Source organism: Amphiprion ocellaris, chromosome 11 (genome assembly GCF_022539595.1).
Source record: "Amphiprion ocellaris isolate individual 3 ecotype Okinawa chromosome 11, ASM2253959v1, whole genome shotgun sequence".
NCBI lineage: Eukaryota > Metazoa > Chordata > Actinopteri > Pomacentridae > Amphiprion > Amphiprion ocellaris.
Window position 1 is genome coordinate 12,288,863 of NC_072776.1, and position 25,266 is coordinate 12,314,128.

General features: G+C 40.0%; 1 protein-coding gene across 2 annotated transcripts; it reads left to right on the forward strand.

Annotated features, from left to right (window-relative positions):
* The first annotated feature begins 1,318 nt into the window (after positions 1 to 1,318).
* ptprna (protein tyrosine phosphatase receptor type Na) lies at positions 1,319 to 25,219 on the forward strand. Of its 2 annotated transcripts, none has more exons than XM_023298541.3 (24): positions 1,319 to 1,780; positions 5,197 to 5,247; positions 11,769 to 11,879; positions 12,169 to 12,286; positions 12,447 to 12,594; positions 12,701 to 12,896; positions 13,034 to 13,186; positions 13,338 to 13,463; positions 13,626 to 13,660; positions 13,746 to 14,017; positions 14,959 to 15,045; positions 15,172 to 15,251; positions 15,418 to 15,482; positions 17,383 to 17,592; positions 18,826 to 19,044; positions 19,166 to 19,313; positions 19,506 to 19,579; positions 19,862 to 19,939; positions 20,182 to 20,301; positions 21,840 to 22,006; positions 22,858 to 22,911; positions 23,050 to 23,114; positions 23,914 to 23,987; positions 24,106 to 25,219. In XM_023298541.3, exons 1-24 carry the CDS (start codon positions 1,705 to 1,707, stop codon positions 24,175 to 24,177), a joined length of 2,799 nt encoding a protein of 932 aa, XP_023154309.2. In that variant the 5' UTR covers positions 1,319 to 1,704; the 3' UTR covers positions 24,178 to 25,219. The 2 variants fall into 2 exon arrangements, with proteins under 2 accessions (XP_023154309.2, XP_023154308.2); XM_023298540.3 differs by having other exon boundaries at positions 1,321 to 1,780; positions 18,778 to 19,044.
* Positions 25,220 to 25,266: the final 47 nt, after the last annotated feature.

Below are 25,266 nucleotides of genomic sequence, written 5' to 3' on the forward strand. Positions count from 1 at the left end.
TGCAGAAAGATCCCGGGAAGGCCGGGATGCGAACCGGGAATCTTCTAGCTGTGAGGTGACAGTGCTAACCATTGAGCTACTGTGCAGTCTTTATTAATATTATAATTAATCTTATTTTGTAAACTTGTGGCTGAGAGGGGGGACCACTGACTGCCGTTCTGCACACAAGACATCTATGGTGTGTTGGTCTGTCATGGGAGAGAGATCCCTCCACAGCTGTTCTTCCTGAAGTTTTTACGTTTTTGTCTGTTTTTTTTTCTTTCTTTTTTTTTTTTTGCAAGGACAGAGGGTGAACAGATTGTAAAGCCTCCTGAGGCAAACTGGTGATTAGTCACCACTGGGCTGTATAAATAAAACTGGCATGACTATTCAATGTGTCTCAGTCTTCTGCAACATGGGGCACGTAAAACTTTGTGTCTTGTATATCATATGCTATAGCATTCAGTTTTGTTTATGTCCTTGATATTTTCTTCACATGCCTATGCAGAAGAGAGAGTATGTATGATCTGTCTTATCACTCAGCTGTTGAAGTGCCAAAAAGAAGGTGCATATCTGCAGCAGTGGTGTCAGGTGTTTAGCAAGAATCATTTCCAACCAGCTGGTTTTCACAGACACAAGAGGGAGCAAGAGGACAACTAGAGGAGATGAACTGCTGTGGCACCACTACCTCATGGGGATAAAGAGGCTCAGCACCATATGTTCCAATTAGTTATAACTCATCAAATGATCGCACCTACAATCTGGGCTTTCCTGAAGTGTATAAAGTAACTTTAGGGCAAAAGTAAAATGTGCTTGAGACTGTGAAACTAATCTCTGCATGACAACTGCAATGGTTTTGGAACAAAATGTGTGCACAAAAACATCACACTTGTCATAGGTGGTTTTGTTTTTAGCAGGTATCTGGTTTGTAGCCATGGCAATCTCATTTCACAGTTTGAACACAATATATAAAATTATTGCAACTGTAAAGCAGGATCCTTTACAAGTCACTTATTAGTATTTCTAATAATTTTTGCCATTTGCAGAATATACCTGTGATCATTTAGCTAATCGGATTCAACACATGCTCATATTTATGCAAAAACAAAAACCTGAAGTTCAAACTAAGCTTGATTTTGTGTAAAAGTTTGTATATAAGTTGAGTTTAGACTGGACTGATACCTACACACCTGCAAGATGGAACGAAAACGTTGCATATCCACGTTTTGGCGCATGCATTATGGATTGTGAACGCATGACGTTTATGAGTGAGTGGAATATGAAAGTTAACGCTCCCCTTCACCTCCCCCCTCTGTTTCAAAGCCGTGATGACGGAGGTGCAGGTCGATCCCTTCCATCGCAGAGAGCTTCCTCGGTTTCTACTCAAACCGGAGCCTACGTTATGTGCGCAGTTGTGCCGTCGTGAGTCGATTTTACGCGCACACCGTGTCCCTCCTTCTCTCCATCCCCGCGCCCCGCCTGGTCACTGTGAAGAATTACTTATTTCTTTTTTTCGTCAGTTTTTTTTTAAAGATTTTTTTTCCAGTCACATGGGCTGTTTGGGTTCAGTGTGTGCTATCGACACACACGGCACAGCGAGGGCTCATTTGATCATGATTTGAAGGCGGGAGGAAAAGCAAATAATAAAAAACAGGGACTCCGCATCTTTCTCTGTCCATCTCCTCCTCCGCTGCTGCTGCTGCTGCTGCGAGGCTTCGGAGGATCATGCAACACCTTAAGCCATGGCGAGCTTTGCTGCTCCTGACCGCGCTGTGCCACCCGGGGATCTCTGACAAATACGGTAAGATAATGCTGATACTGCTAGTAGCCGATCAGAAATGACACTCCAGTTACACTGTGCGTCTAAGCAGACTTGATGGTGATATCGTCCTGCTTTAGGTGATACTTTATTGCCCGTTGTGGGCTTGGAGTGAGTGCATTTCTGTAACGTTGTACTTAATTAACCGAGAGATTTGGGATATGTGGGTGAATATAGAAGATGGTAGTCAAATGAGATTAAACAGACACTGAGGAGAAATGGAGGATACAGGGAGAGACAGTGGATAGGAAACAGTGATTCATTTCTGTTTCTGGTGGAATAAATAATGATTTTATGGGAGTGATTATTGAGCTTTAGTCCTATTTTTACTATGAGAGGAAAAAGCAGAAATCTGTCACTAATGCAACAAAAACACCCACACTGGCCTGTGTTTACAATGAGGTTAAACTAGATTTCAACATGTAATAAAAAGCAAAAAGTCACTAAATGTTCTGATACCAAATTCTCCACACTAACTCCACTGAACACCAAATTCCACCTTAGATTTAGATTAAATATCAGTTCACTAACCTACCTCCACTCTCATCAGCAGAAATGACAGCAGCATAAGCTGTTGTGTTAATATTATTGACAGTGGCAGCAGTGGTAGCTTCAGCTTTTATCATTTTTATTATTGTAAAACTGGGTGATGATGACTCTTTTCCTGTTGAAGATTTTTGCATTTCATTCAATTTGCAAATGCCACAATGATGCAACAAGTCAATTTTTATACACCTTTGTATTTACACCCAAAGAGGGATTTTATAGTTTCTTTTTCCCGTGTTAATTTTTTACTCTTACAAAGACTGAGAGTCAGGCTGACATATTTAAGTAAAAAATTTGTGAAACAGATTTCAAATTCAGACTGAACAAAGGCCAAACGTTCTTCTCTCTTTCTGGCTTTCTTCTACAAAAAAACAAGTGAGCAATAATATCAACTTCCTTATGCACTCTCTCTCTCTCTCTCTCTCTCCCTATATATATATATATATATATATATATATATATATATATATATATATATATATATATATATATATATATATCCAGCCTTGTAAATTATTTAAGGCATATCTTAAGCTTCATTACTTCAGTTTTATCTTTAAAGTGAACGAAACAGCAGTTGATTACATCTAAAGCAGCATTAAAATTGCAGGAACTATAACATGCTCTGATTTATTCTCTAAAATAAATAAATAAATAATAAATAAATAACTTGCTGCTTCACAGATTGGCATTAACAAACATACATCCCTGAGAAAACTCAAGAGTAAGAGACAGCCTAAAAAAACAACAATGAACAATGAACAATGAGAAGCCATACTGCGAGCGCCTCCGATTTCAGCACCATGGAGAGAAACCAGTAAACCACTGCTGCTTCCCCGAGTCCATTCATTCCATTAACACCTCTTTGGTTTCATCGCTGTTCTTTCACACATGAATCCGTCCATCTGTTCATTTAATGAGCCGTCCATCCGTATGTCTGACTGTCCATCCTCACACACAGTATGATGTTCGTGTCTGGAGCCAGTTTTATCCTTGAAGGGGAGGATTTCCCCCAGATTATATCGCTAAAGTTACAGAATTCATTGCACTACTTTACCGTGCTCTGTCACACATTTTTATTGCGGTTTGTATGCATAGAAATAATTACGGTTTTTAATATATTTACTATATCATTATGTTGTCGTTCCGGTTGCAACCGACCTGACTGTTGGGGTGAGGAAGCTGACTTATTATCATGACATCAAAGCAACTGAGTGATGCTAATGTAATGTAACAAGTGCATAACATGAGTGGGTGTCTTGTTCAGACCTCTAACATCACCCTCAGTGTTGCATTTGACAATCATAATGTACAGGATATATATATATATATATATATATATATATATATATATATATATATATATATATATATATATATATACATATATATATAGACAGAAATGTAATTTGTCAGTGTTGAAATATCAATTAAAATGTTCATGGTAATGTGTCTTTATTTCAGTTGGCTGTTGCTTGTTGGCCCAGTACACTCTCAGTGGTCCTTTTCCTGGAAAGCCAATCAGTATTTGACAACTAGGACCGTCATTTACCCACCGAGTCTTGCGATCAAGCCAGTGTGTTATATAATGACCTCGTAGCTTAGAGGTACTTTTAGCTTAGATGCTTTTTTATTTTTACTGAACCTAGTTTAAGACATATAAACAACAGATCAGAGATTCTTGATCTCTTGGATAGAGGTTATGTTAACATTCTTACTGCCACTCAGGCAAAAAGGCATCTGACTTGTATGTAAGATATATTTAAAAAATGGTTTCAGGGCTAAAAGTTTGAGAAAGCATCTCAGAAATACCAAATATTTGCACTACGTGCGTACAGTATGCCTGTTTCTAAGAGGTGACTCACTGTTAGGTACTGCGTCATTTCATTTAAAGGTGGAGAAAATAGTTCTCAGTCCTCTTTATTCAAGTTTGGATTTCAGCAAACACGCAGCCAACCAGCTACTCAACTGCCATATTAAGAATTCATTTTTGACACCCACTTTGCCCACACAGATTCATGCCATATCTCTTTGCTATTTATTTATTAATATATTCTTTTGGATTCTGTTTGATGCACATAGGGAATTTTAGAAATGAATAGCAGAAAGAGACATGAGCTGTGACGTGAGAGAGAAAGACGGACAGGCAGACAGAGTTATTCATGCATATTCTGCTGTGTTAGGTTCCTATCTATCGCCGGCCACCTGCTCTTTCCCACATTGCCACAATCCTCCAAGGTCTTGCTCACAGGCATAAAGTAGGAAACAGTGAAACAACTAGAGAGGAAACACAAAAGAATAACCAAAAATATAAGTGACAGCACCATATCTGTGCCACCGTTAAATCACAGTAATCTTCAATTAACAAAACAGCACAATAAGGAAGTCACCCTTTTATGAATGAGTATTTTATATCCACAAGATTTTAGGTCAACCTTTTATCTTCTGTTGCACTTATCAGGAATACTTGTGGAAACATAGATAACAATTTGACTTTGTTTATTCAGGGAAAAAATGTCCACATGAAAACAAGATAATTTATTCTTTTCCGGTTAATTAGGTTAAGGACACTTTTGAAATGCCTCCGTGCCATTACATAACCTCACATAAATGAAAAGAACGATGTACATTGGGAAATAGTAGCATTTGAAGACAGAAACCAGGGTGACAGTTGCTGGTGTTTTAGTTGCCATTGTGCAGCATGTTTCAGGCTGATTATAATGAGTGAGACAAGGTTAAGCACACTTTGTCTCATTACTGCCCTAAAGTTACACCGGTTGTTGCCATGGAAATCACTGTGATAGATTTTATCTTGAGTACCTGTTAGCCTTTTCTTTGTCTTTCCACCTCAGGTTGCCTATTTGAGAGACAACTGTGCACACGGGATCAGTTCTGCTCAGATGGTGAGTACGACACACAAGCGCAATCAAACATAATCTCCTTTTTGTTTTTGCACTTGATCATGAACTTTTAAGACGCTGTGTCTGTGCAGCATATTAAATGAATAACCCAGCAGCCTGACACACACACACTGTATGTCACTGGACTCATGCTCACACACAGATTGTGTATAAAAATATACACAAGTCAAGGATTTTTTCCTCCCTCGGCCCCATGTGCCGCTGCCTCTCCGTCACCTGCCCCTCTCGTCTCCCTCATCTTTATCTAAGCCCCTCCCCCGCTCCACTGTCTCCATGGCAACACTGACATCACGGTGAGGTCGACACCCCCACAGTTGTTGTGCTAATACAGTGATGAGTCACTGACACACGCTTACGTTCTTCTCTGTGGAAACTGCGCTTACGCACGCGCGCCATCATTGGACAGAATACTAAATGGACTTGCAGCAGACGCACGGGGCAGATATCTGGCTGTCCACAGAGCACGGAGGAAAAACATTCAGAGAAAAGAGTGAAGATTTCTTGTGTGACTGGTTGTAATGAGCCCTCTGTCTCTCTGTCACTGCGTCTCCTCGAGAATCAGCAACGGCAAATAAGCTGGAAACAATATGGGGGTTTGTTAGACAGCAAACTGAGACGAATTGACCTCAGTTTTTGTTTGCTGAAGATAAAAACGCCACAGAGATCGTAACCACCACAGTCTCCACAGACACATACAGGTCCAGCAGTGACTCATACCCTATATAAAGAACATACAGCGGCTGTATTGAGTTTAGATGAAGAGGTCAAGGAAGTGTGACTGTGTGTGATGACTAGAAACAACAATAAAGACATTACAAAACACTGAGACTCTTGTGGGCCTTAATTAATTAACACCATCCCTTCCATTTATACTATCTGTTTTCAGAGTAAATTTTTAAATTATCTGCTGAACATGTCATAGCTGAAATGCTTGATGCTCTGTTTTGCTTTTTTTCTGAGCTGATGATCTGCAAAGTAAGAGCTGATTTTACAGTCTTCTGATTTTGCCATGACCGTAGTGCACCCACAATGGGCCTTTGAGCAATAATTAGTCTAAAATGTCTAATAAACTCTGCTCGCTGCACACACAGCCTTCTCTCTCTTTGCAGTAAATCTCCAGGCTTCAAGGATTGTTTTAGTTGAAGCCATCTTTCTTCTTCAAGCCTGCCGTCTGCCTCCACTGACAGTTAATAGTGATCCTGTCTTGTATACGTCGATGTGTTCAATGGAATGCACACTTCTCTTTAAATACTTACAGCTGCTGTTTATTTGTATCTGTGGCAGGATGTGTGACTCTCCCTTATAGGATTGCCTGCATACCAAGCAGTCACTGTCCCCAGTCTCCCTACATTTGTTGCGAGCAGTGGAGTGTGCAGCTTTTCGTGCTGAGGTCTGTAGTTCTTACTGAAGTTAGTCTCTCCAAGACAGAAGTGTTTAAAGATTCCCTATGAGCACATTTATCTTGTATGTGTCTGTAAGAGATTCCTATTCTGCTTTGCCCCTTCCAAAGACATTCAAAAGTGCAGGTTTTGTTGTTGGCCTGTTTATAGTGTTCTGAAAGGTCAGTCAGATGGGTTTGCTAATGTTGTTAGGAGCCTGTTAACAATGTCATACACTATCAGCTGACTTGTGTGTGCACAGGTGCAGCACCCTGACCTTGTTACACTGCTGGTTGATTTCAGGTCAGTGTAAAGCAGGGATCTGGCAGCCCAGTATGACTGGTTCAGGGATCTGCTGTGAGTAACTGTAGCAGAACATGCAAATTTCAGCCGGGTGCCACCCAGAGCAAACATATGAACTGATCAGAGTACAGCTTGTGTTTACATGATTAAAATATTGGTTGTGAAAATCATGCATACTATTTATAGTCATAGACCTTCCATAAAGATGGCCGAATCGTCCATAAGATCACTTATAGGTTCATTAAACAGCGATTTTGAAGCTCAGTGTGGTTGCCCAGGCCAATGCAGTCTTAGCCCTCCTCCCAACTGACATTTAATTAAAATGAGCAAAAAGGATGAGCGTGACTGGAGCTCAGGTGGGAGACGGACTGTCCCATGACATTACCCACCTGTCACTCAAAGCAGCCACACCATAAATGATGCATCTTTAAAATTTAATACAATTTACATAGGTTAGTAATATAACAATTCACACTTGAATGGTAAAAAAACTAAAAATACCCAGAGAGATCAAAACCATTTGTGTTATATAATATTTTGCATCTCTGGATTTTGCTTGAGGTTTCTAGGATTACAGAATAAAGAATTGTAAGGAGTCAGGCCAGGACAGTTGTTGAAGGTTATAGGAGGCAAACTGTTATCCTGTGTTTTCATATTTGGGTGGTTTTAAGGTATTGATTAAAACCAATCAAACCTAAAAAACATTTAAAAAACGTCATGAATAAACTATCATCAACTATGCTATTCATTTAAGTCATAGGATTGGTTTTGCAGCTTGGTTATGATCTCACCTATACCTTTGTACCCAGGACTTAAATGGCCTCACATGCTGCAGAGATTGACACCGATGCGTAGAACCACAGTTACTTTGAGACCAGTTTATTTGGTGAACTTTGTAAATCCATCATTTTAAGCAGAACATGGTGCTTTCTTTTGTATCTCTCAGATTCCTCTGCACAGCAACATAAAATTTAATACACTTTGCCCGTTGAACAAAAATGACATCTATAGAAATAGCCTAAGCTCCCAAAATAGTCCCAATCCAATCAAACCATGCAGTTTACTGTCTTCTCTGTATTCATCTTCCAGTTTCTCTTCCCGTGCCACTCTTCTCTCTGTCATCAGCCAGTTCAGCAGGAATAACAGGAACTATGTACTTTATCAGAGCAATACACTGCCAGGATACAATATCCGGTGTCATATCACATCATCAGCATCAACTATTTGTAATTTGATAAGGGGTTGTAGTGACTGGGATGTGATATATGAAAGGAAAACATTCGGTGTCTCTCTAAGTAGGGGAAAGATGTAAATGTTTGTATTTGTATCTCTCTGTATATCTTGCTGGTATTCTGTATTTCTTATCAGACTGTGGATCATTTTGGGACAATAAAAGTAACATTTCTGCCCAGAAGGAGCTGCTCCTGCAAAAAGGAAACGATATAAAGGCGCTATAATTGACATATTCTTCATCACACTGAGTAGCAAAATAGACAGACAGATAAAAGATGGATACAATTTCCACAATTTCTGCTAAGTGCTTTGAGTGCAATGGCCTTTTGTGAGAGTCGATTATCTGGGCTACAAACTAAATCATTAACGGTAGTTTTAACTGCAATTAATGTCTGACAGACCTTAACTCAAAGCTCTGGACATGATTTTGACTTGACATTAATAAGAATGGCCCAGATTTTTCCTCGTTCAAATCATTTGTTGTAATTGCCTGCAAATTCTTCACCGTTAATTAAAGCAGCTGTTAAAAAAATCATCCTGATCCGTGAGTCACTGACACTTTGCAGCTAAAACTGATTGACTTTTGGGCTTGAAGAGGAACTCGGCTTCAACCACTTCAGCGTTCATGTCAAATTTGACTTAACTTTCAAAGTCGTATCCGACCTGGTACGTGACACACATGCACCTGGCTGCTGACATTTTGGCCAAAAATAAGCTGTGCTGTTTCATGTAAAATGTGTGGCTATAAAAACACATTAATCTTCTCTAAGCTGTTCATTATAACAAATCACCATCTCACTGTGGCAGATTGGGTAGTGTGAGATTTTTGCTGGTGTAGAGATTGTGGTGACTCATCGGTGCACCAGATAAAACATAATGTTCCTCTGCTTTATCTTTATTCACGTCACATAGCAGTATGGCAGTGTTTTCTCTTAGGAAATATATACACCTTGTTTCAAGGACTGAGTTTTCAGAGTAAAATACCAGGCCTTATAGAGTCATTTACCTTGTCAGACTTATATCTCTGCAATGCAGTTAAAAATGTGCCAGTAGTATATAACAGAAGTGAGTACACACCTGTGCAATAAGGTGTTGTATTAAATTCAAGTCCGATGACTAAGTCCCAGTTTTCATCTTCCTCTTCTAGAAACTCTTGTGTGATTTTGGTACCATGCTTTAGATCATTATCAGGCTGGAATATTCCTCATCTGATGAGCTTCTGCAGACAGAGTCATCTTGTTTGTCAGTATTTTGTAATTTTCACAGGCCTTTATGGTGCTGTCTATAAATATCCTCTCCCCAACAACTTTGCACTCAGTCAGCCACCCACATATGATCACACTTCCACCTCCGTGCTTCACTGTTGGGACTGTGCATTCACTGTGGTGTCTTAGCAAGGCTCATATCAAATATACTTGACCCCATTTGAACCCAACAAATTTACCTTTGTCTCATCTACCAAAGTATGTGCCTCAGATAATCATTCTTTTCATGTCAATGAGCAAAGTTTAATCCATCCTGTTTTAACAAACAACAAGCAAGAGTGTTTTTCCGGGGTGCTGTCGATTGAGGTTGATGTCATACACTGTCCTTCCCATTGTGTAAGATGCCACACAAACTGTGCTTTCCATTGATATCCCCTGTGCCAAGTCTGAAGCACTTTCCCATCTGTTATCAGACCTACGTTATGCAAGTAGTGCTCTGCAGTGTATAGTCTGCAGCAAATTTTCAATGGACGACTGCTGCAGCTCTGATCAGTGGTACTATCGCATGTTCTATACCTTGAGATTATTGCTGCTGATTAAACTGTATTTTGACTGATTTTTAGTTGGTCACAGTTTTTCCTCTGTCTTTTTCCATCTGTATAAAGTCTCACAATCAGAAATTTTAATTTCTTGTTGTCTTGATTTAGCATGTGGAGCCATGATGCAGACATGGGGAAAGACACAATCCAAGGTCCAAAAATTGAGCAGGTTTTGGGGTTTACAGTTCATTTTAAAACCCATGTCCATGTGATTAGAGAAATTGAAAATAACAGGTGTATACATTACACATATACACACTTAGTTTAAGTGATCACAGATTTTCTGACTCGTGTGTCAGTGATCACAAGTGCATTCACTGTTGTGCTGAATCCCTACTTTAGGCCTGTATTTTCAACTTAGTCTTTGTTAAGTATTTGTTTTTGCTTGTTTGATATTGGAAGTGCTCTATATGTCAACTTAGAAATAATGCAATTATTGAACCAGGATGCAGTTTGGAATCATTTGGCATTGCACAGGAGTCTAATGACTTCAGTTATATGCTATAGCTCACTAAGATACCCTCCTTTTTTGAAAGGCGTCTCTCTCTTCTTTAATCCTGTATATCTGAGTGGATCATTGGAGTGAAGTACTTTTAGTATAATGTGCTCAATCCTGTGATTTCAGATAGCGTTCATTGTAGCTTATGCCAAAATGTATTAAACTGTAATTATGTATTTATCATTCATCATTGACAGTTTTTAACAATGTAATGCAAACAAACGTACAGTACATCAAACGCTAGCTTTGTCAATCTTAGAATGATGCATCAGCTTCTTTCTGGCTGAAGTGCAGATGCATGAAATTGCGTGGGCTAAAGCTGACATAATGTACAAAATGTGTGCACTTCGTTTTTTTCTCCCCACTGTTGCCAAGTGCTTGTTCAAAGGGAATTCAAAAGAAACTTTGGATTTGTGTTGCTTCTCTGTAGTTTTTTAAGGTCTTCATCTTACTATTTACGATAAATAAAATGGAATAGAAACTGAATGTATTTCTTTGTGTATTTGTTTAAAAAAATAGATTAGACAGACAATTGTACTGCGTAAATACTATTATTATTTCTGTTGCCGTGCGGCTGTTTGTGAGTTAGCAACTGTTTCAGAATGACACTGTTAAAAAATTTCAAAAGCACACACTGGCGGTGGCAGAACCTTGTCAAAAGGACTGTGACAAGCAATATAAGTGTGTGGGCTGTACTTCAAAACTATGACTCACTGCTGTGGGCTAGGGTGGTGTGGGCTACCATAAGAATTACAGTTATTGCAAAGCATTGTGCGTGATAGCATCATTGAAACACTGATGGTAAAATCTGTACAGATACAGTGAAAAATCAAAAGAAAATTCTATTGATGCCATGTTAAATAATGGGTTTGGTCTCAGAGGCCAATCAAGAGAGAGTGTGATATTTTCTCTTAAATGGTACTGCGTCATTGCTGTTTTGTGCTCTTTCTTCACAGCAGACATCTTGACAAACAGCACAAATCACAAGTGTTACAAATAACATAAATAACATTTCCCTTCTGTTCAAGTGTTGCAGACACACTGATCCGGCATGCACTGGGCCTCTGAGGCTGATATGGAATGGAATTCAGCCAAATGTTATTATTTACACCTCTGTTCTCCTACTGTGGCATGTCAAAATGTGTCTCATGAAAAAGAAGTCAGTAAATTGTGTTGAAATATTGACCAAGAGTGACTTTGGAAAGAAATCTGTGGTGTCTGCACTGGCAAAAATTTGTACTGAAGTACTTACACTTTTGTTTGCATATGTGTGTGTTTATTCCAGATGGATTGTTTGGTCAGTGTCGAACCTCTAAGCAGGACCAAGTTCAGTACCAGGTGTCGGTTCCTGTACTGAAGAGGATGCAGGAAGTCCTCAAACAGCTCATGCTACAAGGTAAGACAAAACATAAGAAATGTATTGATACAGCTAAAACTGTTAAAGTGAAAAGCTTATTGTTTTTCTAGAATGTAGCTATGATAAAACACATTGTCACACCCATCTATACTTTATGAATTAAGGCAGAAGTCCATTCATAGTATGGACATTTGATTACAACTCTTATCAGAGTGTATCAGAAGCAGCATTGATTTCAGAGGCTTTTTCTCTGTCTGTTTCCTTCTATTCACTTTGGCTCTTAGACTTTGTGGCTTTCCTTAATGGCTGTGTCTGTCTGTGTGTGCAGGGCTGTCATGGCAGGATGACATCACCCAGTACATTTTGTCAAAGGAGCTGAAGCGAGTTCCCCACACCACCGTTCCCTCGAAGCCAAACTCTTCATCCTTCTCTTCGCACTTGTCTCAGTGAGTCTGCCCCAGTTGCAGTGACATTTAAAGAGAAATGTACATTTACACAGTACCAATTAGTCAAAGGACAAAGTCAGGTGCTCATCCCACCTTTCCTTTCATATCCAACCTCTTTATCCATCTTAATCTTTGTCTCTGTTTCTTTGCTGGTTGCCAGGTCAAAACAGCACATCCCTCATCACCAAAGTTCTAAGTCACGGTCCGCATCTCCTGGTGGCAAATACGTGGACTACATGATAGTTGAGCCTCCTCAGTCCCCGCTACGCATGCAAACAGCATCTATGGACCCATACACATATCACCAGGTATGGAAACACACACGAAATATAACATGTGAAATCTGGACTTATCTAACTATCAAAACCCATGCTAATATGACAACTAATAGTGTGTTATCTCTGCCAATCACAGCACAGGTACCAAGATGATGTAGAGAGATCTCTTCTGGGTGCAGGAGGCAGTTATGCCCGCCCCTCTTCAAGGTCCCAGGCCAATCAGAGAGAGCGAGAGCGTGACAGGCAGCTGCTGCAGGAGGCTCTGTCTCTCTATCTGGCGTCTGCACAGCCGTCTTATCGCCACCGAGGGGCTGCTTCCATGACTCCTGCAGGTAAAAGGTTCAGAACAGAACTACAATTCAATTTGAAAGTATCAGAAATACATATATAAATAGACAACTATAAAGCAGTTTGTAAAATACAACCAAAAAATTCTTTTTAATGTCATTACCTCTGGTGTTTTGACCAGGTTTGCCCTATTATGAGGACTTAGAGTTGGAGATACCAGTGGACTATGTGGAAGACTACACCCTGGAGGAGAGACTTGGTACCACAGGCAGACAACAAACCCTGCAGAATAAGAAAGTTCCCCAGGCTTTAAGTGCGCTGTCTGGAACCAACGGTAAGAATAAGGAACTAATTCATGCTTATTCTGATAATGTCTTCCTTGCAACACAAGCATAGCATCACATTTTCAATATAAATGCAGTTTCATAGTATGTGATTACACGTATTAGTGGAAATACAATACTAATTTTGCTATTCTGTGTTAGATGGTTTGCTCCAGAGGATGTCAGGAGTCTTGCAGAAGTACAGAGTTGACCCCAGAGAGCTCAGTCAGGAGCAGCTCTACAAACTGGCCCTCATACTGCAGCTGCTGCAGGCCCAAGACAAAGCAGGTAGGTGTCCCTTCACTGGTAATTTTTTGAGCTGAATATCTTAAATATATTTACATCTAAATACCTATGATTGGAGTAGGTGGTAAAAGCAAATTATGCTCAATTTGAATCCTGTTTTCCTGCTTTATTCATCTAAAAGCAATATTTTGTCTCTCAACACAGATCCAATTGAGAAAGACCTCATCACCCTCAAGGAGGTATGTCAGCGTCTGTTGCTGGCTCTGATTATAAAACGCAATCATACGCTTTTTACACTGACAGCTTTTCTATCATCCCACTTAGATGCAGCTGTTAAAAACAGACAGCGTGTCCAACAAGCCGGAGAAGCCTGCTCCTGCTCCTGCTCCCAGCCCCCCCAATGCCCCTCTTGCCCCCTCCTCTGCCTCAGTCCTGGCCACACCTCCAGCCAAGAGTGCCAACCTCCACCTGTCTGCTTCCCAGCCTCCACAGGCCGCTCCTGCTGAAGCTGGACATGGCCTGAAGGAGCAGGGTCTGCCACTAGTCGAGGGTACAGGAGCCAAAGAGGAGTATGGGTACATTGTCACCAACCAGAGGTCAGCACCGGATCAAATTCAACAAACCCAAAACATGAATTTTTTTTTCTTGTGGAGCTCATGATAAGGAAAAACCTCCTTCAGTCTGAGAATGTAAAAGAAATGCTGTCATGAACTGACAACAAGGGAATTCACTCCACTGATCATATCTTATTGCAAGCAAACCCTCAAATTGATGTAGTTCCTGGGCCTTATTTGCTACTGTCACATTTTTACTCATTCTGGGCTCAGTGATCAACATTGATAAAATCCTGCACCTCCATGGAGACAACACAACCATTCCTAGAAGTAGAGAGAACTCAAGAGTGTGTTTTGTGCAATGTGACAAAGTTAAATTGCCAAATCATAAAACAGCAAAAAACAAAAGTTAGTTTTTTTCTTTATAATTTTTTTAAAATTAAAAATGGAAAAAAAACATGTACAACATTTTCCCCACAGGTTTTTTACCAATGCTGAAAAAAATAGATAACTCTACATACTTCACTACTTACATTTTTAATTTATTTCAATACTTTCCTTCTATTTGCACAGTATTGAATTGAATTTTCATCACGATTGTCCCAGCTGAGTCACTATTGGCTTCACAGTTGTGCCAAGGAGCACCGAATTTTAAGTTTTTACTGAATGTAGTTAACCCATATGGTTTATTTCTGTGAAATAATTTTACAGGTCAGGATTAGTAATAGTAGTAGCAACCCTAAACCCTAACCCTGGAAATATCACACCTCTAGATTTCTAGTTTTCTGAAAAAATGGTACATTACAGATGAGGACCATTGTTAAAAAAGTTGAAAATCTGATGATTGTATATATTTTTACAGTTTGAAGCTCCGATAAATGGTGCCTTTTTGCTGGTTATTGCAAATAACATGCCTTTCAAACATGCTATTTGGGTTAAACATGGTGTTTCCAAGGAGGATAATGTTGCTTTTTCATTTGCAGTCCTTTGAGTCTGTACGATGGAGTGAAACTGTTGGAGCTGTTGGCTGATAAAATACACTTGGCAACTAGCAGCTTCATCAACATCAGGTAACACCACAGTTGTGTGCGTTGCAATGTGTCACACAGGCGTACTGTTTTAGTAAACATGCTAATATTATATTTCACCGCTCTGAAGCATCTAACATGTGTGTTCTTGTGTTTGTGTGTCGCCAGCGTTGTTGGTCCTGCGTTGACTTTCCGTATCCGGCAGAATGAGCACAACATGACGGCTGCAGAGGTAGCTGCTAAAGCTGGTGAGACTCAGACAGACACGCACACTAACACCGACCTACCCACACATATACACAAGCATGGAGCAAAAAGTACGTGGGCACATCATTCTGTTACTGTCACAGTGTCCTCCTCAAACACTTTTTTTCCCTTTTACAGCCAGTAATAAAATGTTTTTCACCCCTGCAGTAACTGAAAAGAACTTCCTGGAGTCGGAGACAGGCCTGAAGATCGTACAGACTGGTGTGGGAGAGGTACTCCATACAACACACTCACACTGACACACTTTGACAGCCCCTCCTATCAGTGACATATAGAACAGTTGTCAAGGCAACGGAGATATAATCATTCTTCTTTATTCTTTACCATTTTCTCTGTAATGGAGTCATGAATGTGTCCTGGCTTGACAAATTATTAGACTTGCTGGTGTCAAATCCCAGCAGTCTTGTTTTCACAGTATGGCCATTTTGTATTTTTTGTCGGGATGTGCTTTATTTGTGTCAATCCTTTGTTGAAACATTGGGGATGGATCCTGTTAAACTAGATTAGTACTGAAAAAAATAGTTCAGATCCGGCTGGTTTTCCAAATGTAGAATGTAGATTTGATATGGCTCAGAGGGAATATTTTGATTCATTCTTAATAGTCATATACAGTAGCCTTTGCACAGCGGCACAGATGTAAACAGTTCATCTATCTCACCTGTAAAGCTTGTTTACCATCCACCACTACACTTTGTGTTGTAATGTTGTGTGTAATTGTACGTCTGTGAGTGTAAACCTTGTGGCCAGAACGAATAAGCGAGACAACACTTGACAACAACCAGCGTTACACTTGTTGCCATGGCGTTTCATCCCTTTGCCTCCCCTTCCTAGCTGTGGCTCCCAGGTCCCAGGTGCTATGGCAACAGTCACATGTGTCATTAACCTTATTATTCGCCGTTCACACAAACAGCGTGATTCCAGGCAGCCTCTGACTCATCACCCACATCTCACACGTTGAGTCTAATGGATTGATAACGAAATGCCCGTTTAGATTGAACACTGGGATAACGTGCACACTGACTGCATTCAGGAGGGCAATAACATTGCAGTTGTGCTACCAGTACGTGTGTGGTACTCATGTGATCAGATGGCAGACTGTTTTAAATCACCTAAAAGTGATGTTTTTACTTATTAGAAGTACCTGTTAGTTGTTAGCAAGCTGTCGCCTTGATTTGTTGTCTTTGTTCCTGATTTAACAAGGAAGTTGTCTTTTAAATTCAGTGTTTCTGATGATTTTATGCATTTCCTGGTGATAAATTACAAGTTTAGGTGAATTTCTTTTGCTATTTAACAAAATATTTAAATGTTCTAAGAGTCTATGTCTCAGAAATAATCATAGAATAAAAGTTAGGACAAAGCAAAGCTATTTTTTAAAATATAATCCCTGTCTTCTGTTTACATATTCAAGTCTTTCTGTTATACGATACATCAAAATCCAGTTCATTTGCATCTCATGAGTCACTTTCCGAGCCTGACCTTTAGAATGAATTCTTCAGGAGTGGTTGCTTCTTGTCTTTAATGATGAAGATGCAGTTTCTTTTGCACTGAGATTTTGAGTGAACAGTAACAACATAAGGATTTATCTTTTAAAATGGCAAAATGTTCAAGGTAAATTCTATAGCTGCGGTTAACATAGTTGCAGCTAACATAGCAGTAAAAATAGTTTTGAAATACAGAAAAGAAAATGAGAATAGATGGAATGGCTCTCTGGGGCAGACTACAATGTACAGCAGTGATGTGTAGCGTGTCCCAGGCAATGGTTGGCTGATCTCCATGTTACTTCAGCTGTCTTTTTAATGGGTTCTGTTCCTGGGGCGTAGCACCTTGACCTTTCAGAGCTCTGTCTTTAAATCTCAACTTCAGTTGCTCATTGAGCACACAGTGCTGTCATGTGCAGTTACAGGGAAACAAATTTACTGTTTAGACAAAATGCATGACCTTTGAATTACTGCGGTGAGGGTGAAATTCCCTGGAGCAGCTTAGCCTGGGTTGACTACTGATGTGCATGTTGAAAAGGCAGCACTTTCATGAGATACTGATCTGTTTTCTTTTCGTTCCTTCCCCTTTGCCCATATCTTACTCACCACTCTATGTGATTGTCGTTTTTCACAGAGGACAGATGCACGGCGTCTCCCTCAGGTAACCAGGGTTTCCCAGGGCTCCAGTGGGACAGTGATCACCCTTGTTTCCATGGCAGTTGTTGGAGGCGTGCTGGTATTGGCCATGGCCGTTGCTTGTCTAAGGCATTATGCTCAGCAAGTGGCCAATGGCAAGCTTGGCCTGGGGCCAGAGGGAGGAGCAGAAACACACTTTGACTACCAGGTAAGGCAACACAACTAAGAAAAGCATGTACATGTTCATATAAAATGGGTTTAAAAGTTTTTAAGAATGACAATGTTGTCATAATGGATTGGACAAATATGAGAAGCCATATAATGAATTAAAGGCCAAAAGGGCGATAAATGTGTACATTTACATGTATTATTGATAGCACGGAATATTCTGAAAATCTGTCTTATAGATCAAGGAGATGTTTGTGTGCAGGTAATACATATTATATGTAAGAATGATGCAATAAGCATTAAATGCTCAAAACAGCATTTTAAACTTTTTGAAAAACAAGAAGGGTCTGAGTATTTTGTGCTCCTGTCACATTTTGACTTGATGTATGCTGATTTCTTTATTGCAATATGAAGTCCTGCACCTTCATGGAAAGCACAGGGAGTAGAGAGAACTAAAAAAATTAAGTTAAGTTATAATGTCAGAAAGCAAGAAAAAAAAAGAAAGCTAAAATTATTTTTGTTTTTTACAAAAAATTTAAAAGACTTGGAATTAACTTGTACAATATTTTCCAGGTGCCGACACATTACCAGTACTGAAAAAATAATATCTCTACCTGCCATGTATATTTCACTACTTACATTCTTACATTTCTTCTTTTCTACATTCATATTTGCCTCCTACCTGCTCTGTGTAAACACTACCTGCAGTTCAACCCAGTCCAGCTTAAAAAAATCTCTGAATTTTTCTCACATGACTTTTGGTTGCAGCTGAGTTGCTTGTTTGCTAAGGAGTGCAAAATGTTCTATTTTTCACAAAGTCTGGTTCATGCACATGTTTTTGGTTATTTTTTTAAAGCACATTTTTAGATGAGACATGTAGGATAAATTGATTTTGATAAAATATCATGATTTTAAGCTCAGAATTGATTAATTCTCCTGATGGAACTGCACGTCACACATGATGCATTTAAGGACCGGCAGAAAGCTGAAAATCAGACAGTTCTTTCTGTTTTAACAGCTTGTGGCTATGACAAATATAATATTTTCTGGTTTTGTAAAAGATTTATAACATTCCAGTTTTTGATGGATTTTGTTTTTCACTGGGTTAATACAGTTGTCAACCGATAACAGTAACTACTAATATATACTTGCAACCCTGCCGTGAATTTGGTCGATTTTTTTTTTTTTTTTTTTACCCTTTTGAAACATTTTTTTCCCCATTCAGGAGCTATGTCGGCAGCACATGGCATCTAAATCTTCCCTGTGCCGCCAGGACTGTGTGGGAGGGGTGAGCGGTGGCGTGGCGGGGTCCGCTGTAGGCACAGGTGCTGGTGGACGGAGGGGTACGGACACGTCCCGCGTCAGCAGCGTTTCCTCCCAGTTCAGCGACGGTCCACAGCACAGCCCGTCCTCCACCCACAGCTCCACCCCGTCCTGGAGTGAGGAACCAGCCCAGTCGAACATGGACATCTCTACTGGTCACATGATACTGGTGAGTGAGGGTGCAAGAGTGGAGAGGAAATCGACTCTCTAGTGCAGCAAGGGATTCTCCTGCTATAAAAGTAATCCTTGTTGAGCAAATATGTATTTCTTGTGTGCTGTCGCTCCCTCAGACATATATGGAGGATCACCTGCGCAATAAGGATCGCCTTCAGAAGGAGTGGGAGGCTCTGTGCTCATACCAGGCTGAACCCAGCTCAGTAGCTGTGGCTCAAGTCCCAAACAACATGGACAAGAACAGACACGCTGAGTCCCTCCCCTGTTAGTGCATCTAGGATTCTCACTTTTAATCATTTATCTCATTTGTAGGTTTTCATAGACTTAACCTGCAAAGTGAATCTTGAAGTAAAAAGTAGAAAGTATGATCATTTTAAACAGGCTGTCCTTCAAATGATGACATAATCTAAGCGGTGTTATCCATTTATTATTTCAAACACTTGCTTTCTCTTCCAGATGATCACTCTCGAGTGAAGCTGAAGACTGAAGTGAACCCCAGTAAACAAGATTACATCAATGCAAGCATCATTGTAAGAATTCTTCAAACAATCCCAAGCATTTACAATATGTCAAGATATTAAGAGTTTGTTACTTTGTGATTAATCCTCCAAACCACTCTAAAGATTTGCATAAACACCATTCTTTAATTGTTTTCATATGTAATTCACTTTGAATCAGTCGTACTTACAAGTATTGGTTGGGAGTTACATTCAATTGCTGGATAGACAATTTCTTCACTCGCTGTATATATAACTTTCTGTGCAGGAAATTTAAGAAATCCTTTGCTGTTTTAAAATATTTCTAATCAACAGTTCGATCATGACCCTCGCCAACCAGCTTATATCGCTACACAGGGACCTCTGCCACACACTGTTGCTGATTTCTGGCAGGTCAGTGCAATCTTCTCTCTGCTTTCTTTTACTGGTTGTTTTTCACTCCGTCTTCCTTGCAAGTAACTGAATTTACTCTCCATTCTGTGATGAATAGAAAAAATATAACAACACAGGTCTTTGGCCCAAAGCCTTCCATCCACAGAGAATCTGTCCTGTTATGGCCCTGAGTTTCAGAATTACTAACAATCAAATGACGATCATATTTGTGAGGGTGTGCGCTTGCTTTGTTCAACTTCCAGATGGTGTGGGAGAATGGCTGCACAGTGATAGTGATGATGACAGCTCTGGTGGAGGACGGAGAGAAGCAGTGCGAACGATATTGGCCTGATGAGGGTTCATCGCTCTACCATATTTATGAGGTTAATTTCCTGTTGTAACACCTGAGCTTTAATTTCACATGTAGCACAGAACAATCATTCAGTGTGATGTTCCCCTGCATTAGCTGTGTTGCTGTAGTAGCTTAATTCAAAATGAGTCATTTGTAAATATCTGAGATTAAAAGTTCTACATGCAACCTTCAGAACCTTTATCCTCTGTAGGGGGTGTTGGACTCTATCCCATCTTAGGTGTAAAGGCAGGGTTCACCCTCGACAGATCACAGAGCTATACAGAGAGACAAACAACCACACTCACATTCACACCTATGGACAATTTAGAATCACCAAATAACCTCAGCATGTTTTTGGACTGTGGGAGGAAGCTGGAGAAACCAGAGAAAACCATGCATGCACAAGGAGAACATACAAACCGCCACACAGAAAGATCCCAGGCCGAGATTCGAACCCAGGACCTTTGAGCTGTAAGGCAACAATGCTAACCGCTACATCACTGTGCCCTAGCCCCAGCATCCCAGACCCAAACAAACAGAATTTACTTTCAGTTACAACTGGAGAGGTTGTGTGCATGACAGACAATAACAAATTTTCCCAACCATGGTGGTATTGTCAAATATGTTGAATGGCTGTAGAGAGGTGTTATAAGCTATAGTGACTGTCTGATTCCATGGTCCATTGGACTGGTATGGACCTACACAAAGTACAGCCACACATACTCTCACGCTGGCCTCAAATCAAAGGAGTACACACAAATTAGACACATAGCACACATAAAATAAACTGGCACTTGCTAAATGCTGGACTGAACTTTTCAAATGTGACATTGGAAGCCACGCTTGACCCGTTTGTAAATGTGGGGAGGGCCAACAGTTTCAAAGGGTGGGATTCACATGCATTAGCATGCACATATAGCTGGACCAGCTGACAAAACATAGAACAGAGAAGCTCAGATTTTAACACACACAGTGTAACTGTTGTCTGCCGTTACTCCACTATTTCTTTACATCATAGCAGATTTTTTTTGCTGTTATATTAATGCTATGCTTATGTTTAAACTCTTGCAAATTGCACCATTTGAAGTCAGATATCTGAGATTAAAGGAAACTTAAGATTTGTAATCAAAAATTGGGGAAAAAACATTATACATTCCTGTTCAAAAGGGAGCACCATGCTATCACTACCATTAGTCGTATCGATGTGAAAATGAACTAAGTAAATAGTGAATAAAATAGTGTTTCTGTGCCTTGTGTGTACTCGAACATGATTTATATTTTACGTTTACATATTAAATGATTTTAGTATTTTTTTATTTTAGTATTATATCTAGTATTCTAGTGTTTGATCTCCTCAATGTTACCTTTTGCCCATACTTCCTGTTATTATTCCCTTGAATTTTTAACTTGCACAAAGCTAGCAAGTTGAATTGCTATATTCTTAAGTTTTTGGGAGGTTGCAAATTTCAGTGTAGAGAATAACTCTCCATCACAAAGTCCCACTTTTCACCCTTTCGTCTATCTTTGTGTGCCACCCCTCCCTCTCTTTATTTCCTTTGTCTCTCTCAGGTGAACCTGGTGTCGGAGCACATCTGGTGTAAGGACTTTCTGGTGCGCAGCTTCTACTTGAAAAATGTTCAGACGCAGGAGACGAGAACCTTGACGCAGTTCCACCTGCTGAGCTGGCCGGCTGACGGCATCCCCACCTCCACACGACCGCTGCTTGACTTCCGCAGGTAATGAAAAACAACCCGTTACGCACGCACACTCATTTCAACAGGTTCCATGGGATTTAGTCATTTTCTGTAAATAAACACAAAACGGAGCAACCAGCTGGTCAGGATGCAGCGTGTGAAATATTATGTTGACTCAATAGTCCCATCAGTGGGTTTGAATCCTTCTGATGGCCTTCATTACATCCATCTCTTTTCTTTGTTCCCCGCCCTTTACACGGTGTGTAATCAAATAAGACGTCCACGCCAATCATTTCATGCCTCGTCCATCATCTCGGCTCTCTCTCTCTCTCCCTCTCCCTCTCTCCCAGTGTGCAGGTTGATAGGTTTGTATTTTAACATCTCCCAGTGTCATTTTTGTGGTTTGCAGCTAGTACTCTGGCTCCAGTTGCATAGTCACAAAAATGAGCATTGGCAGGTGTGACTGGCTACTGCAAGAGGGACAGTGAATCTGTGGCTTCCTCTCCACCTGTTCTCTCCTGTACTCTCATCTCACTGTTCATCACGCAGCTCCTGCTTTTCCTGTCTTGTCAAACCTCTCCTCATTCCTAATATGGTTGTCTTTTTTTTTTTAATCTGTCATTAACACATATTTCCATCCCTGATACATCCAACTTGGTCACCTGCTTTGTTCTCATTTCCTTTCATTTAACCATAACCCACAAGTACCCAAAGCTGCATAAGTGTCTTGTATGAATTTAGTAATCTCTTAATTGCCGTTATTTATGCATATTTATTAACTTTGTGAACAAGAATGGTTGTTGAAGTTTGTGTTAAAAAATGTACAATAAAGCACTGTTTCTGTCCTTTTGTTCTCCTTTCTTTCTCTGCTCTCCCTTGTTCGTGCTTTTCAGGAAGGTGAATAAATGTTACAGAGGCCGATCCTGTCCAATTATTGTGCACTGCAGGTAAATAAAGAAGAAATGCTTCTGAATGGGTCATGGATTTCTATGACACACCAGCAATATACTGAATTAATGTTGAGTGGGGACAGTGGGTTGAAGTATTACGTGTGCTTTGACAGCTTTCTTGTGTCACTTCCACAGCGATGGCACTGGCAGGACCGGCACGTACATCCTCATCGACATGGTGCTGAACCGCATGGCTAAGGGTGAGTCACTTATACAGATACATACAGCACAGATAGGGTGCAAGATGAGCAAAATTGTAGTGAAACACTTGGGAAAGTGGATGTTGAAGAGTGAAGGCTGAGTGATGCTACGTATCATGGACACCAGAGGGGGCTATAGTTACAATGTAGTTCAATAATTTTACTTGACAGACATTTGGGCTGTTATCCCGCACTAAAGTATGCACATGTGGATGTGCTACTTAGGGTGAATTTAACCATAGCTGAGTAAGTTAACTGAAGAAAAAAAAGACAGTGAAACGCTGGAGTTTGACTATGTTTTGAAATGTCGACATGCATTAAAAAAAATCACCATTTATCTTAAGATTATATTAATATAGTAATATATCAATTGGCATTGCTGCCAAACCAATGCCAGTCAGATGGCACATTTTTACCCTCTCTATCCAATAAAGGGTGGTGGATAATATTACAAGTTGTTGTCTTAGATTGCTCCCTGTGATTAGACATATCCCTGTAGTAATACTTGTGAGCTCTTTGTCAGCAACAGTGATTTTTTTTTGGTACAAATGGATCTGTTTCTCTTAATTCTTTTCTTTACAGAGCTGAAAGTTGTCAGAATTTAGTTATTATTTAGAGCTAAATGAACAAATCTGAAACACAGAAAGTGAACTGGGCAACAAAGGGAAGCTTAAAAGTCTTGTCTCTTTTTATATACTTTTTCTAGTGGTTGAGTGGATTTAAAGAGACTGTGCTTGACACCAAAATAGTGTCAAGAAGTCTGAAAAGCTAGTCATAATGCTGTTCTCGCTGTCATTAGGCGTGAAGGAGATTGACATTGCCGCCACACTGGAGCACATTAGAGACCAGAGACCAGGCCTGGTCCGCACCAAGGTACCAACTATCTGTGTGTCCTTGTGCGGTATTTATTTTCATCCTAATATCTAGGATGAACCTTCATCATCTGTACTTCTCTAACCACCCTCTTCTCTCCCCTGCTCTCCCTGATCAGGACCAGTTTGAGTTTGCTCTCACCGCGGTAGCCGAGGAGGTGAATGCCATCTTGAAAGCGTTGCCACAGTGAGACGCAGCAGCTGAAGGACACGCTGATGAAACGCAGACATACACAGAAAAACACACAGCCCGAAGGACACACGTATGTCCATTACTGTAAATAAGAACTTGCTCGGCCACACCCGGAGCTGTTGCTGCTCCTGCTGTCAGACCTGCAGTATTTTTCCAATCCACTCATTCTCTGGGTTTTTCAAACTTTTTCACTTTATGAAAAGGGTAGTAAATGGTTTTTGGCAGGATGCAAATATGAAACAGGAGGTCAAATTTCTACACCACCGTGGCATCAATTTGATCTCTGTCTTTGCTCTCTAAAGTTAATTACACAAGGATCCGGCCAAAACAGGTGAAATTACCAGATTCAAAACCTTTGTGCCTGTGTGAACCCAGATGAAACTGCAACACTATTTGGCTGAATATCAAAGTGTGACAATGTGTATCTATCTTACTGCCATCTCATTCAACTTTTGCCTTTCAGTGGACATGATTACCTCAAATGAGCAATCAGCACCGACAGATGATTTACCACAAACACTGAGGATTTGTTTTGGCTGCTGTGATAAACATTACAATTGGACCAATGACAAAATAGTGTTAAATCCCCTTACAAACTTCACATTTCTATGACATCCATCTTACTGAAACTCAGTAAGGATTTTCTCCATTGTAACTCTCTGAATGTGGTGTTTTGTGTCCAACAGAATACTGTATACTACTGTCTAGTGTGTGTTGAGTTCTGGCAAGTTTTTGTTTGTGAGGCTTGTTTTTGCCTTGAAAACATGATTGTTTGCTTTCAGCACTGCTCCTTTTGTAATGGATGCTGTACATTGACCATGAGGTACACATCCCCGTCTCTTTTTCATTCTGCAACCAAAGTAATCTTGTTTTCTTTTGCTGTCTCACTCAATGTACGGACTTGTGATTAATGTAAATAATTCACCCTGATGATTGTGTTTATTTCATGTAGCAGACGGACAGAAAATATCTATAAAAATGTATTTTTGACTTGACCTAAATAAATTTGTGATGTGATGCAGCAGAAAACAAACATAAAAGGCTTGAGTGCTTTTTTCCAGGTGGTGCTTTAAAGTGATATAAAATC